At 43.2% G+C, this 17,888-nt stretch overlaps 1 protein-coding gene across 1 annotated transcript in view; it reads right to left on the reverse strand.

The window, feature by feature from the left end:
- The window catches only part of DENND4A (DENN domain containing 4A), a 2,763,357-nt gene that overhangs the window by 892,944 nt on the left and 1,852,525 nt on the right, over positions 1-17,888 (reverse strand). Inside the window, exon 25 of the mRNA XM_044077857.1 lies at positions 9,801-9,953. Coding sequence (XP_043933792.1) covers positions 9,801-9,953 — 153 coding nt within the window. The remainder of the gene's footprint in view (positions 1-9,800; positions 9,954-17,888) is intronic.

Consider the following 17,888-nt stretch of genomic DNA (forward strand, 5'->3'; position numbering starts at 1 on the left):
TTATAAGGTCTTCAGCCATTCTAAGCATTTGTTTCCGTGGCATGGGAGCTAGAGCATGCACTTTGATCATCAGTTTTCTAGGTGAAGTACAAACTCTGGCCCTGAGAAACTCGGTAGTTTTAGTCAAAAATGAAGATGTCGGTTTAATACAAACATCAGAAGGTTGGAATACACCCTCAGAAGCCTGTGCCTGCACAGCGGCTCTGGACCCATCCAAAGAAGAGTCATCCGCAGGTTCCATAGTCAAAGAAGCAACTCGCGGCATACCGGACTCCGAAAGGGTCTCAGCAGAGGCATGCGAATCTGTTGAAGCGGGTATCAGGGGCTGCAAAGGCACCTCACTGAGTACCGGCCTATGCGGTCGGTCTCTGTCTTTATCCTTACATTTTTTTCAGAAGATCAGTAGCCAGATGTCTTATCGAAGCCAATTTGGAATACGGAGAATGACAGAGAAAGAATTTAGCAACAAAAATAGTCCGACGATGAATAGTTCGGGCATTGAACAAGGCACAGAACCGACAGCGAGGAACATCATGGTCTGGGCCTAAACAGATGACGCAGTAAGATTGAAAATCTGTGTGAGGTATTTGCTTTCCACAGGCAAGACAATGATTAACTTTTTCTGACATCAGTTAGAGCAAGAAAAAAGGATCCCCAATGCGGTACTTATCTTTTAGAAGACTTCAGGTCTGAAACTCGAAAAACAAAAATTTCAGAAGGCGGCCGACCGGCACTTGCAAACTGCTTCTGCTTCGGACAATGCACAGTAAGAAAGACTGATGTAATGGCGTCGGCTGCATGTTTTATACCCATGACGTTCTGACGTCATGGAAGAAATGACAGCATCCGATGCAGAAATCCCAAGACTCTGGTATTCAGGCCGACTGAGGGCTACCTGCAGGCAGATAATGCAAATGTGATGACCGCAACAGTGAAACATGAAGAACATCCAGGGCTGCAACAGTGAATACACTCGAACATCTACATTTATGGTAAGTATATGCAACTGTGCTATGTTCTTCGTGTTTCACTGATGCAGTCATCACACACGGGTTGATTCTCAAAGCTGAGGAAGGGTGGAGGCAGTTAAGAAGTATTAGGGTTGTCTAGCAGGCCTGCCAAGACTGCTGTAGCAAATCCAGTTCTGGATTTAGAAAAGACAGGCAAGTAGTAATGCTAATGCTTGGTGAAGGTGTGCACAGAACTCCAGGTAGCAGCTTCCAGGATGTCCCTGGTAGCGTCTCCCCTGTGAAATGCTGTAGAGGTTGAGGTAGCCCTAGTGGAATGGGTTCCGACTCCCTGTGGGGTAGGTTTTCCATGGTGTTTATAGCAGAAATGGATGCAGTGTGCTATCCATTTGGAGATGGTTTGCTTTAAAATGGCCTTGTCTTCTGCGCCTGTAGCAAATTTGACTAGCAGCTGGTCAGATTTTCTAAAAGGTTTAGCCCTGTCAAGGTAGAACCTAAGATGCCTGTGCATGTCCAAGGAGTGCAGGATTCTTTCCCCTTTATTCTGACTGCTCAAAGTAGGGTTTTGGGACTTCCAATCACCCCCCCCCCCCATTTCAAAATTTCCAGGATCTCTCCAAACGAGACATCATGCGGTGGTGATCTGGAGTATGCTCCCTCTTCATCAAAATCAGTACTTTTGGTGATGGATTCCTGCAGGGAATCTAATTGCTTCCTCTTGTACTTTTTCTTCAAAGGCACCTCAGCAGGGGGATGTTCTGGTGAGGTATCAGAAGACAGAATCTGCATCAGTCTCTCCTGAGGTTTTAGTACTCACTGTCCCAGTGGAGAAGCAGGCTGGATAACTGGACTCGAGGAAGGAATATGCTTCGAGGAGGAGAAGGTCAACCTCATGACTGAGGCAGCCAAGGCTCTCTCTCCATAGCCTCAAGGCTGTACACTCCAAAGATGGAAGGGAGTCCGGAACGGACTGCCTCAGGACTGAGGTCACTCCCAACTCTGACGAGACCACCAATAAAACAGAAGCTGGAGCCAAACTAACCCTAGCCAAAACCCCAAGATGCAGGTATTGCTCCAAAAAAACTGGAGTCAACTCCTCTCTCTTGGGGCCGGCCAGGTACATACGGCTCCGGGAGGTCCGGCCAGATACATACGGCTCCGGGAGGTCTTCAGTTCCGAGGGAGCAGAAGAACTCAGAGATTAAATCGGTGCTGAAGTAGCTGAGACTGTATGAACCAATATAGCTGATGTTGAACAACTCAAAGTTGTAATCTCCAAGGTTTCAGAGGAGGTTGGAAGAAGACTAGTCAAAGGAGTGAAAGAATACTTGGTATCCGAAGGAGTTGGAGCTGGGGGGATACCTGAAATTCCTCTACCCCATAAAATTTTCTCAACCAGTCTCTCCATGTCAGTCTCTGAAAGGTTTTCGGTGGAATGGATAAGGGACACGGAGGGAGACCTGGGTCTATGCAAAAAGACTTCCGGCAATTCTCCAGCAAATGGGTCAATGGAAGGAGAATATTGAAATCCAGGCTCTTGCAAACTAGAAATACTCTGAGCTGAATCAGTTGGCACCAAAGAAAGTACAGTTGTGTACACTTACCATAAATGTAGATGTTCGAGTGTATTCACTGTTGCAGTCATCACATTTGGGTTATCTGCTTGCAGCAGCCCTCAGTCGGCCTGATTAACAAAGTCTTGGGTCCTGCATCGGTTGCTGTCTCTACTTCCATGACGTCGGGTAGTCAAGGGTATAAAACATGCAGCCGACGCCATTACATCAGTTTTTCTTGCCCCAGATGTCAGGTTCCCCCATAATAGGAAGCAATAAAATAAATATAAATATATACAAGGATATACCTCCAATAAAAAAGCAAATACACCAAAAAGCTTTTAAGCATAGTAAAGAAGAGTAGAGGTATAGCCAAAAAAAAGTAAGGGGGCTGGAGGGAGGGTACCCAGGACTGCAACAGTAAATACACTCAAACATCTACATTTATGGTAAGTGTACACAACTGCACTATGTGATTTGTGTTTCACTGTTGCAGTCATCACATTTGTGTAGATTCTCAAAGCTAAGGATGGGAGGGGGAATTTAGATAGCATTAGGACCAGTTAAAAGGCCCTGCAAGACTGCAGTGGCAAAGCCAGCTCTGGATTTAGAGTAAATTGGCAAATGGTAATGCTTGGTGAAAGTATGTACAGAACTCCAGGTAGCAGCTTCTAGGATGTCCCTAGTAGGGACACCTCTGAGAAAGGCTGTAGCGGTAGATGCAGCCCTGGCTGAATGGGGTCTGATCCCCTGTGAAATAGTTTTCCCATGTTGCTTATAGCAGAAATGAATGCAATGGCCTATCCATTTAGAAATAGTTTGCTTTGAAATAGCCTTCCCCTCTGCCCCTGCAGCAAAAGGCACCAGCAGTTATTCAGATTTCATTTGAGGTTTAGTCCTGTCCAAGTAAAATTTAAGTTGTCTGTGCACATCTAAGGAGTGCTGTATCCATTCCCCCTTGTTCTGTGGATTAGGAAAGAAGGTTGGCAAATGGATGGACTGATTCAGAGCCACACTGGATACCACCTTGGGCATGAAGGAGGGATTGGTTCTGAGGGCCACCCTGTCCGTATGAAAGATAATGAAAGGCTCCACTGCCATAAGGGCCTGTAATTCAGATAACCTCCTTGCTGAAGTGATTGCTAAAAGGAAGGCTGTTTTCCAAGAAAGGAATTTTAAATCTGCACTAGCAGCTGGCTCGAACGGAGGAAGAGTGAGTTTCTCCAATACAAAGTTAAGGTCCCAGGCAGGGGTTGGGGCTCTCCTGGGTGGTCTTACATTTTTGGCCCCTCTGAGGAACTGCTTGGGCAGTGGATGAGAGAAGAGGGGAGGTTCTGTGTTATGATGAGCTGAAATGGCTGAGGCATGAATTTTGATGGAAGAAAAAGAAGCATCTCAGTTAAGTATTGTAAAATCTGAGGTAAGTTGGGTGCTACTGTGCTAATTCCTAGAGATCGGTTCCAGGCACAGAATCTTTTCCATTTTTCAGCATAAGATTTTCTAGTACTAGGCCTTCTTGTCTCTAAAAGGATATCCATCACTGGTATACTGAGGGATGGTAAAGGAGAGATTAGGTAATTAGCCAGGCTGCTAGTTTCAGGATTTGAAGCGGAGGGTGCAGAATCTGGTTCTCCTGCTGAGACAAAAGGGTAGGGGTCTGAGGCAGGTGCCATGGGGCCAACAGTGACACACTGCGCAAGAGAGGGTACCAGTGATGGCGTGGCCAGTCTGGTGCAATCAATATCATCCCTGGTTTGTCCTGTTTGATCTTTAGTAGTACTTTGGAGAGGAGAGGCAGAGGAGGAAAGGCATAAACTGAAGGACAGAGCATCCACTTTCCAAGCTTGTTTGTGGGGAGTCCTTGTGCAAAATTTGTCTAATTGGTAGTTCTGGGGGAGGCAAACGGGTCTATATCCGGGCTCCCCCATTTGTTTGTCAACATGTTGAAAGTCTTTGACTCCAGTTTCCACTCGTGTGGGTCCATGAGGTTTCTGCTTAGTCCGTCTGCTCGTGTGGGTCCATGAGGTTTCTGCTTAGTCCGTCTGCCAGTGTATTTAGTTTTCCTAGCAGGAATTTTGCTTGTAGATGCACTTGGTAGCTCTAGGCTGTATTCCACAAAGCCATGGCTAGTCTGCAGAGGGGATAAGAATGGGTACCCCCCCCTGCTTTTTTATGTACCACATAACGGTGGTGTTGTCCGTCTTTACCATTAATTGTTCTGGAAAAATGTGGTCCTTGAAGGCTGTCAGAGCATTCTGTACAGCTAACATTTCTTTTTGATTGATATGCAGGTGCATTTGACTTGGGTTCCATTTGCCCTGAATGCACTTCCCTGCCAGGTGAGCCCCCCATGCATAGTCTGATGCGTCTGTTGTTAGGGTTTGGGCGGCAGGGGGTAGAGTGAATGGTAGTCCCTTGTTTTGGTGGCAGGCCTCTGCCCACCAAAGGAACTCTAACCGTAGGCAAGGTATGATAGGAATCATTGCTTCTAGATCCTGAGAATGTTGACACCATAGACTTTTTACATACCACTGTAGTTTCCTCATATGCAGTCTTGCATATGGAATTAGAAGAATGCAGGAGGCCATGAACCCCAAGGCTTGCAGTATTTGCCTTGCAGATACGCAGGGTTTTTGTGGCCACTAGCTTGAAGTAGGTTGTCAAATGAATTTGCTTCTCTGGCGTGAGGAAAGCCATCTGGGAAGTTGTATTCAAGATTGCTCCCAGGAATGTAACTTGTTGACAGGGTACCAGTTGTGATTTCTTTTCGTTTATGGTATACCCCAGACAAGTTAGAACCCTTTTCACAAACGCCAGATGATTCAAAAGTATGTCCTGGCTTTCTGCCTGAATTAGACAATCATCCAGGTATGGGTATATTTGAATATTTCTTTGCCTGCAAAATGCAGTGACTGCAGCTAGGCACTTTGTGAATACCCTGGGCACAGTAGATAAGCCAAAGGGCAGTGCAGAGAACTGATAGTGCATGTAGCCTGCTTTGAAGCATAGGTATCTTCTGCAAGATTCCCTGATTGGGATGTGCAGGTATGCTTCCTTTAAATCGAGTGTTGTCAACTAAGCATCTTTGCCAAGCGTAGGAAGCAACTGGTGAAGAGTTAGCATCTTGAATTTTGGAATCACCAAAAACGTGTTTAAAGTAGACAGGTCCAGGATAGGACGCCATGAATTGTCTTTTCTGGGTACCAGGAAAAGTTGTAAATACAAACCTTGTCCCTTTTCCTCTTCTGGTACAGTCTGAATAGCCTTTATGCTTAAGAGAGACAGTACTTGCATTTGAGCCTCTGCCCACTGATTTGGGGGTAGGTCTGGCCATCTGTTTGGGGTTGGTAATTTGTGGAAGCGAAATCTGTATCCTTGGGAAACTTTATTTAAAACCCATTTGTCCTGGGTAATGAGTTCCCAGTTTTTTGCATGTAGAGCAATCTTTCCCCCCAAAGGGGCCGTCAGTTGAGAAGTGCTTGGAAGTTTTAAAGTTAAGTCATTGAGACAGTTTACCACAGGGGGAGTTTTACTACTCCCAGATTTGGAAGTGGGGAACCCCCACTGCTTAGTCCTGTGCATACCCTGGGACTGAAGCCCGGGTGCTCTGCTGGGTCTGGGTTTGGACTGAAAAGGCCTGGAGGAGGCAGGAAAGGACCAATTCTTACAGGGCCAATGCCTACTAAATCTTGGAGGTTGCACTTGTAACAAATCTTTAACAGTTTGCATAGATTTAGCGTTTTCCTCCATCTTTTTAAGAACTTATTCTGCCTTGTTGCCAAACAGGTGGTCCTGATTTAAGGGACCATCCAGTAATTCAGCTTTAACATGACCTGGCAAGGATTGCTACTTAAGCCAAGCATGCCTTCTAAGTACAGACCCAGTGACAGCAGACCTGCAAGATGCCTCTACTGAATCAAAACCACATTGCAAAGTATGTTTTCCAACCTGTTCAGCAGAATGCATTAAATCCTGTAAATCCTTATTTTCAGCACAATCAGGAATCAACATAATTTTCTGTTTAAGCATTCCAATAATATGCTGCTGATACTTTGGCATATGAAACTGGCAGTTTAAGGCCCGAATGGCCAAGGTTGCAGAAGTGTATACCTTTTTACCCCATCTATCCAGCGCCCTGGAGTCTCTATCAGAGGGGGTAGGATTTTTCGCAGTAGTAGCTTTAATGCCCTTGGGTCCTTGTGAAATGGTCTCAGGATCCGCAGTAGGATTTTTGAAAAGGAACTTATGAGAGTCAGGAACCCTGTAATACCTATCAGGTTTTCTGGGAGCAGGAGGTAGAGAGTCAGGGACCAAGCTAGATTCTGAAAAGGCATCATCAACAATGTCTAGGACAGGAGGGATAGCTAAAGGCCTGTGCTGAGGCAGGAGTAGGAAATCCCTAAGCCTCTTTTTAGAACCAGAGAAATCCTGACTTTCCCAAAGAAAATGCTCCCTAAGAATATACAAGGTTTCACCAAAAGAGAAATCCTCTGGGGGGGGGGGGGGTTCAGAGGGAATAGAGTCCTCAGCATCAGACTCCTCATAGGTAGATAAGGGTAAATCCTGGTCATCAGAGGAAACAGAGATTTCAGAATCCTGGTCAGAAGTATCATAAGCAAACTCAATCCTAGGTCTCTGAGGGGGAAGGTTGGCTTCCCCTGATTAAAGTAATAAGGTCTTCAGCCGTTCTTATCTGTTTTTTTAGGCATAGAGGCCTGACCATGCGGTCTGGGCGTCGGTTTTCTAGGCATGGTTTGAGTTTTAGGACTTGAAGAAGAAGATGGCGTTGGTTTACTATGCAAGTCAATAGGCCTGAATACACCCTCAGAAGCCAGTACCTGCACAGTGGCTCCGGAACCATCCAAGGTAGAGACATTCGCAGGTTTCACAGTTGAAGCATTTCGCAGCATACCGGACTCCGAATGGGTCTCAGTAGAGGTCTGCGAATCTGAAGTAGCGGGTATCAGGGGCTGCGAAAGTGCCTCACTGAGTACCGGTGAACTGGCGACTGGCTTAGGAGAATTGTCGTCGGCAGCTTTGGACCTAGGCAGCTTTGGACCTAGGCGGCCTGTCTCTGTCTTTATCTTTGCGTTTTTTCGGAATGTCGGTAGTCGGATGGCTTACCGAAGACATATCTGGATAACTGAATCGAGCACAAAAATATTTAGAAGCGAAAATATACCGACGATGGATTTGTTGTTTAAATAAGGCACAAAGCCGACAGCGAGGTACGTCGTGATCAGGGCCTAGGCAAGGAATAGAGTACGAATGAAAATCTTTATGAGGTATTTGCTTTCCACAAGAAATGCAATTATTTACTTTTACTGACATCGGTTTAGAGCAAACAGGGTACTTAACTTTAAGTTGAAGACTTTGGTTCTGAAACTCGAAAACGAAAATTTCAGGAGTCGGCCGACTGGCACTTGCAAACTGCTTCTGCTTCGGGCCCAGCACAGCAAGAAAGACTGATGTAATGGCGTTGGCTGCATGTTTTATACCCCATGACTACCTGACGTCATGGAAGAAGAGACAGCAACCAATGCAGGACCCAAGACTTTGTTAATCAGGCTGACTGAGGGCTACTGCAAGCAGACAACTCAAATGTGATGACTGCAACAGTGAAACACGAAGAACATATGCTTGGGGCTGGAGCCTCTGGAACCAAGTTAGGGGTTTGAATCTACACCGAAACCCTCTGCACTGAAGGTTTAGAGGCAACAGAGGGTGTCAGTGCAAACACGTCAGTATCAACTTCTATCAAAGCTGAGGCCCTTTTTGGCACAGAGGATTTAACCATTTTGACTGTCAATGCCAATGGAGATGGCATAGACATGCTTCTTTCCTTGGCCTTACCAGAGGAAGAGGAGGGAAGGTGATGAGTTGTCAGTTTTGCTTTTTCTACCAGATTCGGCTTCACTGGAGGCAGTTGGAATTAAACCTTTTAAAATAAGCCTGTTTTTTTTTCTCTCTCTATTAAAGCTCTGTGGCTAAAGCCATGACATATACTGTAATCTTCTTGTAGATGGTATGGTCCCAGGAAGTAAACACAAAACACATGCAAGTCTGAGGAAGGAATTTTGTGGCCACACTGCTAGCACTTGAAACCACAGGGACCTTTAGGTTTTTCAGCCATGCTAAACAAAGAAAAGTCTTCATACACACCACACATGCACACGACCGAAGGGTGGAGGAATCACACAAGAACAAGCACTTGTAAACTGTTTAAACACCATAAAAGTACAGGAGATTGTTTTTCTTTTTTTAAAGGAACTGTAAGGAAAAGGTAGTGTACACCGAAGTGTGTGGAAAGAGAGCTATCTACCAGCAATGGTAGAGGAGCTATACAAAGTGTACAGGAAAGGGAAGAGCTACAAAAGTAGTAAAAAAAAAAAAAAAGTAGTAAAAGCTACAAAAGTAAAGGGTAAGGCAAAATACAGAAGTAAACTAGTGGTGAAGAAAGAAGAAATGGCCTAAGTAATAATAAAAAAAAAATTTCACTTAGCTCGAGAGTGTAGGCAAACGCATCTGTCCAGGAAAGCAGCAAACGAGATCTGAGGTAACTAGGAGAGATGCACTGTGGGTAGGGTTGAAGCTCTAGAGTTTTTGGCCTGCATGAGCTGCAGAAATGGCTGAGACAGTCCCGATTCTTGGAACTGAACCCATCTGTCAAGGATAAAATGAAGATTGACAAATTCAAATCTGAGTTCTTCTCTAATACAGTTGTCTTGCTGAATATTAAAAAGGGAATATATACAAGCAGAAGGAAAGTGATTAAGTTAATAGTATGAATTAAGTGAAAAAAAGGGGGAAAATGAAGTAGTTGAAGTACCATCATCACATCCACTCAGACAAGTTTGGTTCCCAGACTAATGTTCATACTGTACTATAAGGAAAGAAATGCAGATGTGAGAGGTCCAATCCACATTTTACAGGCATTTTCTAACAGCAGCAAATAGTCTGGTGCTGGGTTCAAAAAAGAAAAAAGTTCAGATGACTCAGTGAAGGTGGGAATTATCTGAACTTTCTTCGGTTTCTTTATATCACAGGACATAATTAATTTTATTAAAAAAACATTCAGAAAGACAGCACACATAGCAATGAAAACAGCTGCTAAAATGAAAGTTTAAAACCATCTCATCGCTGACAACTAAAGCAGAGAAATATCTGCATTCCAACTCCACCACTTAAAATGTTACTTAAACAATGTTGGGAGTCATTACAAAGAAAGCCGTGCAGTGACATTCCATTACAAATAACAAAATATTACATCACAAACTTACCACAGCTGTCACTATTAGAAATCAGTTTCTCTTCATTATCAAAACGACACTGTGGGCGCACAATACTGGAAACAGGTTTTGGATTTTGTATCTCTTGATAATTCAGTTGAGGAATGCAGTCACCACTTCCTTTTGTACTGTCATTTTCTGACACTAAAATAAAGTATTTATTCAAACATGAAATACACGACAGCAAAACATTATAACCACACAACTTGCATTTTTTTAGAAAAATGACACAGAAAAAAACTAAAGCAAACTACAGCCCTAGGTTTCAAACAATTTTTCTCTCAAAGGAGCATCTTACTCCAAAAAACAGTAATCTGAGCATAAAACAATGCAACTTCAGCTTGAGATGACTATCTTCTTTGAACAGCCCTCTTAGAGTTAAGATCTATTCAGAAGTACACTTCTACAAAAAATCAACAGTAACATACAAGCAAAATATGTGCAACAGTGTAAACACTTGCTAACAATTACCAGTAATTCAAACCATTTCAGTCATTGTAAGAAATCACAGCTTCTGGGATTTACTCATGTTATTCATGCCTTCTTTTAGCTAGAAACTGCAAAACTAGTGACTCCCTCACTTGAGGTATCAATGCATCTTCTCAAGCTGGAATTCACTGATAACGGTATGTCACAATACCTCCCTTACATGTTTAGCATTGTTGTACATTTACTTCCCCTCTTCATCAAACTAGATACAGGTGGTACCTCACAATTCTACCACCTAGCTACTCAACCGTTTCACAATTAAACCATACCTTCAGCCGCCCAGGCATCCCACAATTTTACTGGCGTGACACAATTCGACCCAGAAAGGAGGCAGAAAAGTTGTCCATTGTTTCCTGTTTTTGTGTTGTTTATGTAGTGCAGTTGTTTCTTTCAAGTGTTGCGAAGAAGTGAAGAAATGGGCCCAAAGAAGAGCGATACTGGCAGGAAAAATAAGTGGCTGAGCATTGAAAAGAAGAAAGAAATCACAGGTCAAATTAAGAGAGGAGGTAATACAGGATGAACAAGAGAACAGTATGGCATGCTTAAGTCTACAGTCTCAACATTTTAGAAAAATAGAGATAGTACCATGGGTGCTAAGATGTCAAATGGAACAATAAAGAGTTTGGACAAACACAGAAAACCAATTCATGAAGATATAGAGAAGATGCTTCTTGTCTGGATCCAGGAAAGGCAGAAGAAGGGAGATCCAATAACTTAGACCACTATCTGTGAAAAAGCTAAGCTCATCTTTGAAGATCTACAAAAAAAAAAAAAAACTTCCAGGAAGTAGCTCACAGCAAACAGAGGAATTTAAAGCAAGTAGGGGATGGCGCCACAGATTTAAAAAAGAAGTGACAACCACAGTGTTCTGAGACAAGGAGAGGCAGCTAGTGCTGACAAAGAAAGTGCACAGAAATTTGTCAAGGAATTTGAAGAATTGATAGAGAGAGAGAGAAGGCCATCTGCCAGAACAAATTGCGATGAAATGGGGCTTTTCTGAAAGAGTTTGCAAAGTAGGACTTGCATAACCCAAGAAGAAACTAGGACTCCAGGTCAAAGGCCCATGAAAGATAGGCTCACACTTCTCCTGGCAGCAAAAGCCAGTGGAGACTTCAAGCTGAAGCCTCTGCTGGTGCATCACTCAGAAAACCCAAGATGCTTTAGAAAAAAAGGTTATAAAATCAAAACTACCTGTAATGTGGAAATCAAACATCAAAGCTTGGGTAGACCAATCAGTTTTCAAGGACTGGATTTTCGAAGAGTTTGCTCCAAGTGTCAAGAACTACCTGAGAGAGAAGAATTTGCCAATGAAAGTTCTTCTGCTTCTGGACAAAGCCTCTGCCCACCCAAGAGAGTTAGAGGAAATTCTTCAGATAGACTATAATTTCATCAAGGTTCAGTTCCTGCCTCCCAACACAACTTCTCTCATTCAACCTATGGATCAACAAGTCAATGCTTGCTTCAAGGAGCTCTACACAAAAGCGCTCTTCTCGAGGCTCTTTGTCGTGACCCATTATTCAGATAAAACACTGAAAGAATTCTGGAAGACTGAGTTCAATATTCTTCATGCCATATCATTCAGGAAAAGTGTCTGGGACAGAGTGTTGCAGAAAGCCATTTGTGCAGACTGGAGGAAACTAGTTCCTTCCTTTTCCCAGGGCGAAACTGTGGATGAAGCAGCTAAAGTGGTACAAGACATATTTTCCACAGCAGAGCACCTGGACATAGGGGAGTTGGATGAGGCGGATCTGGAGGAACTGCTACAAGACCATGACGACGAACTCACAATGGAGCAACTTACAGCACTTTGCAATGAGCAGTTTAAAGAAAAAGAAAGGTTAATTTCTTCTGAAGAGGACAACGCCAGGGAAAAAGAATCTATGCCAACAGCGTTCATTAAAGAATTTTTATCCAACTGGGAGAAGGTGCAGGCTACAGTCTTGGAGTGGCACCCTAACATAAGTGATGCCAACAGGAAGACGGATTTGTTTACCACCACAATCATGCACCACTTCAAGAACATCCTGAAAAAGGAGCAGAGACCAATTTTTTTCACCTACACCTGCCAAAAAACATAGGTAACAGGCAGGACAGGGGGAAGAAAACTCCCCTTTCCAACTAAAGACTAAGTGGATTCTGTAAATAGAGTAAATATGGTGACTCATGTTCAGTTTTGGCATGAACGCTGGTGGGGCTGGGCAGAGAGAATGGGCACAAGTGCATGATGCTGATTTATCTGCATGACTGAGCGAAGTAGGTGAGCCACTGAGCAAAGTCCTGGAGAGGGATTAAAAAAACAGACACACCACTATACACTGTACTGTGTGTTATTTCTTTTGGAGGTGTGGAGAGAAAACTGTTGTAAGATGTTTTATCTTATAATTTATATCACAATAAAGTGAACTAAATAAAACATTAATCATAATCAGAGACAACAGATATTCATTTCATAACTGCTACCGTACAATGATGTAATGAGCATATATTTTAGCTGGACAGGAAACATATAAGCCTGAATTCTTACATGGATTTAACATCAAATAAATTTGTATGCGACATGAGCCTTAGTTTTAGGAATGTTCAGTAGTCCTCCATTCCTCCTCCACATCCTCTCCTCCATGTAAGAGATGTTCTACACTTCAAATCATGGTGAGCTACATTTTTTTTTAAATTTCTGTGTATATTTTTTAATTTTGTTTGGGCCAGAACGAATTAAACCATTTTCCAAAGATTTGTATGGAAAATGGCATTTCGCAATTCTACCACTGTTCCGGAACAGATTTTAGTTGAATTATGAGGAACCACCTGTATCATACATCTCCCAACTCACTACAAGGAAATTCTGCTCAAAATCTTATTTCTCTACTACTAGCTTTTACTTTTTTCACTTATTTTATTATTTTAACATCATGCATCATTATGGACATTATTTCTAATGGGCACCAATATCCAGGATCTAGTTCTCACAAATATGGCCACGTCTTGTATATCTTCATATGCATCAAGTCTTCTTAAGGCAGACCATAATTTAGTGACCTTTTCCTTTTAAACTGATGGCACCTTCCCTGTAAATAGATCTGTGTTTAAGGACTTTTCAAAAGCAAGCCTTCAACTACTTGATGACTTAAATACATTTTGCTGCAACCCTCCTCTGAAGAATCTTATTGCTAAAGCTGCTAACTATGCCTCTGACGTCTATTCCTACTTAAATAGCTGTAATAATAAAGCAGTCCCTATACACAACAAATATAATGAGACATTTAAAAACAACCCCCTCATAAATACCCATATAAATAAACTATATAACAACGGAAATAAACTGCTTAGTGCGGATAAGAAGTCTCATTCTACCTACCTTTAAAGCAAACTTAAACTAACAAAGAACTTAAGGGAACTATTAGGAAGCTCAAAGCTGAGTATGAAGTTAAAACAGTCACTAATCCAAAAAATAAGTGCAAATCTTGACTAGGTCAAGAAGTTAAGAACTAATACCTAACAGTGCTTGGTATTTCCTCAACTATTTTAGGATGGATCATGAATTCTTCCACACAGCTTTGCAGGCAGGCACGCACGCACACACACACACATGAACACTTCCATTCATTCGCTCACTCCTTGAAGCGAGTCACAAAAAGTGCAGTTGTGTACCTACCATAAATGTAGATGTTTGAGTGTATTCACTGTTGCAGTCATTACACTTGAGTTATTCCTGCTGGCAGGCTACCCGCAGTCGGCCCGAGTTCCAAAGTCTAGGTCCGGCTTCGGTTGATGTCGCCTCTTCCCTGATGTCAGTGAGGCAGGGGTATAAAAGATGCAACTGACGCCATTTTCTTCAGATTTTCTTGCCCCAGATGTCAGATGCCCCCAAATAGGAAGGCTGTAAAAAAGTATGCCAAAAAGCATGCATGTACTAAAATAAACAATTCCTTCATCTACCAGCAAATACACCACATAGGTTGTATAGAGTTGAGAAGTACAGAAAAGTCCCAGCAATGAAAAGGGGGATGGTGGGAGGGTAACCTGGACTGCAACAATGAATACACTTGAACATCTACATTTATGGTAGGTACACAGCTGTACTATGTTCATCGTGTTTCACTGTTGCAGTCATTACACTTGGGTTGAATCCCAAAGCTGATGTTGGGTGGCTGGACCTAAATAGGATTAGGAGAGGCTACCAGGCCCTGCAGGACTGCAGTGGCAAAGCCTGCTCTGGATTTAGAGTAGAAAGGTAAGTGGTAGTGCTTTGTGAAGGTGTGCACTGAACTCCAGGTTGCAGCTTCTAAAATGTCTTTGGTTGGTACTCCTCTGAGAAAAGCTTCTGAAGTGGCTGCTGCTCTTGAAGAATGTGGCCTAATGCCCTTAGGCACTGATTTGCCATGTTGTGCATAGCAGAAGCGAATGCAGTGTCCTATCCATTTTGAAATTGTCTGCTTTGAGATAGGCTTTCCTTGTGATACTGCAGCATAAGCTACAAACAGCTGCTCAGTTTTTCTGAAAGCTTTTGTTTTGTCCAAGTAGAGTCGTAGTTGTCTGTGCATGTCCAAAGTGTGCAGAAGTCTCTCCCCTTTATTCTGTGGATTTGGATAGAAAGTTGGCAAATGAATAGTTTGGTTAAGAGCCACAGTGGAAACCACCTTTGGCATAAACGTTGGGTTTGTCCTTAGAGAGACCCTGTCCTGATGAAAGGTTCCACTGTCATTAGTGCCTGTAACTCTGAGACTCTTCTTGCTGAAGTTATTACTAGGAGCAGAGCAGTTTTTCATGGTAAGAATTTTATATCAGCTGTATTGGCTGGTTCAGAAGGAGGCAGTGTGAGTTTTTCTTAAATAAAATTGAGGTCCCAAGTAGGTCATGGTGCTCTCCTTGGGGGTCTTATGTTTCTTGCCCTCTGAGGTACTGCCTTAGTAGTGGATGCGAAAAAATAGGAGGTTCCGTATTGTAATGAGCTGAAATGGCAGAGGCATGGATCTTAATAGATGAAAAGGATAGGCCTTTGTCCAGCATCTCAAGTTAGGTATTGTAAAATCTGAGGTATATTTGGAACAAGTGGTTCGAGTCCTTGTGCCTGGTTCCAAGCACAGAATCTCTTCCATTTTTCTGCATAGGATTTCCTAGTGCTGTGCCTCCCGGCTTCTAAAATGACATCCATAACAGCTTTAGAGAGAGGTGTGGTTTGAGTGACTATATTATCTGCCATGCAGCCAGATTTAAGGTTCTGAGTTGACTGTGTAGAATCTGGCTGTTTTGTTGAGTCAGTAGATGAGGAATTTGAGGTAAAGGCCAGGCTGGGCCTTGAGACAAGCTCTTTAGGATTGGGTGCCAGTGATGGTGTGGTCAGTCTGGGGCAATCAGGATCATTTTTGGCTTCTCTTGTCTGATTTTTAGGAGTACCTTGGGAAGAAGAGACAGTGGAGGGAAGGCAAACTGTCAGGGTTTCCCAGCTGAATGAAAGAGCATCCACTTTCCATGCTTGTGAGTGATAAGTCCTTGTGCAGAATTTCTGTAGTTGGCAGTTGTGAGGGGAGGCAAAAAGATCTATGTCTGGGCGTCCCCATTTCCTTGTTATCATGCTGAAGACCTGTGGATTTAGTTTCCATTTGTGTGGATCCATGAGATTTCTGCTTAGTTCGTCTGCCAGTGTATTTTTCTTTCCTGGCAGGAATTGTGCCTGCAGATGTACTTGATACGTCAGTGCCATGTTCCACAAAGTCATGGCTTGCCTGCAGAGGGGGTAGGAATGTGTGCCCCCTTGTTTGTTTATGTACCACATAACTGTGGTGTTGTCCATCTTTAGTAATAGTTGTCCTGGATGTATTAGATCCTTGAAGGCTGTCAGGGCATTCTGTACAGCTAGCATCTCTTTTTGATTGATGTGAAGATGCATTTACTCCTTGGGCCACATGCCCTGAATACATTTTCCTTCCATGTGTGCCCCCCCAGGCATAATCCGATGCATCCGTTGTTATTGTTTGCCTGGCTGTGGGCAAGGTGAGGGGCTGACCCTTGTTGAGGTGACAGGCCCGGGACCACCATAGAAACTCCTGTTGTAGACAGGGAATTATAGGTGTTACTGTTTCCAGGCTGTGGCAATGCTGAGTCCAAACACTTTTTAGATACCACTGTAGTTTCCTCATATGCAGTCTTGCATATGGAATTAGTAGAATGCAGGATGCCATGAAACCCAGGGCCTGCAGAATTTTTCTTGCAGGGAGCTGGGTCTTTGTTGCCATCATTTGAAAGTAATGAGTCAGTTGCCTTTGTTTGTCTGGCAGGAGATAAGCCATCTGGGCAGTTGTATTTAAGCTTGCACCCAGGAATATTATCTCTTGAGAGGGCACTAGTTTTGATTTCTTTTCGTTTACAGTGTACCCTAGGCAAATTAGTAATGTTTTTACAAACGCCAGATGTCTTAGTAGAATGTCCTTGCACTCTGCTTGAATAAGGCAGTCGTCCAAGCAGGGATATATTTGAATTCCTCTGTCTGCAAAATGCAATTACTGGTGCCAAGCATTTTGTGAAGACCCTGGGCGCAGTAGATAAGCCAAAGGGCAGTGCAGAGAATTGGTAATGCATTGAGCCAGCTACGAATCTGAGGTATCTTCTGCAAGATTGTCTGATTGGGACATGCAGGTATGCCTCTTTGATGTCCTAAGTAACTAGGCAAGCCTTCTTGCCCAGCATAGGTAGAAGGTGCTGTAGTGTTAACATTTTGAATTTTGGAACATCCAGGAAAGTATTTAGGATTGACGAGTCCAGTATTGGTCTCCAGGTTTTGTCCTTTCTGGGTACCAGGAAAAGTCTTGAGTAAAATCCTTGTCCCTGTTCTTGCTGTGGTACTCTTTGAATAGCTCCCATGTCCATGAGAGTAGCAATTTCCTTTTGTGCCTCTGCCCATTGGTTTTGTGGCAGGTTCAGCATACCTTTTGATTTTGGAAGGGTATGAAAGTGGAACCTGTAACCTTGAGTAACTATATTCAGTACCCATTTGTCCTGGGTGATTATGTGCCAATTTTGTGCATAAAGTGCTAGCTTTCCCCCTAGGGGTGCTGCCAAAAGGTAAGTGCTTGGCCTTGGTAGAGGGAAGTCAATGGGACTGTTTCCTGTAAGGTTGTGATTTGTCTTCTCCTCCTTTGGGGGTAGAAGCACCCCATTGTTTAGGTCTGTAGGATCCTTGGGGCTGAGTTCTGCCCCTTGGGCATCTGTATCTGCCTCTTTGTGGCCTGTCTGAGACCTGAAAGGACCAATTTTTTGAAGGCCAGTTTCTACTAAACCTAGGTGGTTGAACCTGTAAGAAATCCTTTGCTGTCTGCATAGATTTTGCTTTATCCTCCATTTTCTTTAACACCTCTTCTGCCTTAGCACCAAACAAAGTATCATGCTGCAGTGGAGTTTCCAATAATTTTACTTTAACATGTTCAGGTAAACTTTGTTCTTTTAACCAAGCATGCCTTTGAATGACAGAGCATGTAACTGCGGCTCTGCAAGAAGCCTCTAATGAATCAAAACCACATTGCAAAGTATGCTTTCCCACTTGTTCTGCAGCATGCAATAATTCCTGCATTTCCGTATTGTCAGGATTTTCTGAGT

The sequence above is a fragment of the Protopterus annectens genome, chromosome 7.part0 (assembly GCF_019279795.1).
Source record: "Protopterus annectens isolate FY-2018-M chromosome 7.part0, PAN1.0, whole genome shotgun sequence".
Taxonomy (NCBI): Eukaryota; Metazoa; Chordata; order Ceratodontiformes; family Protopteridae; genus Protopterus; species Protopterus annectens.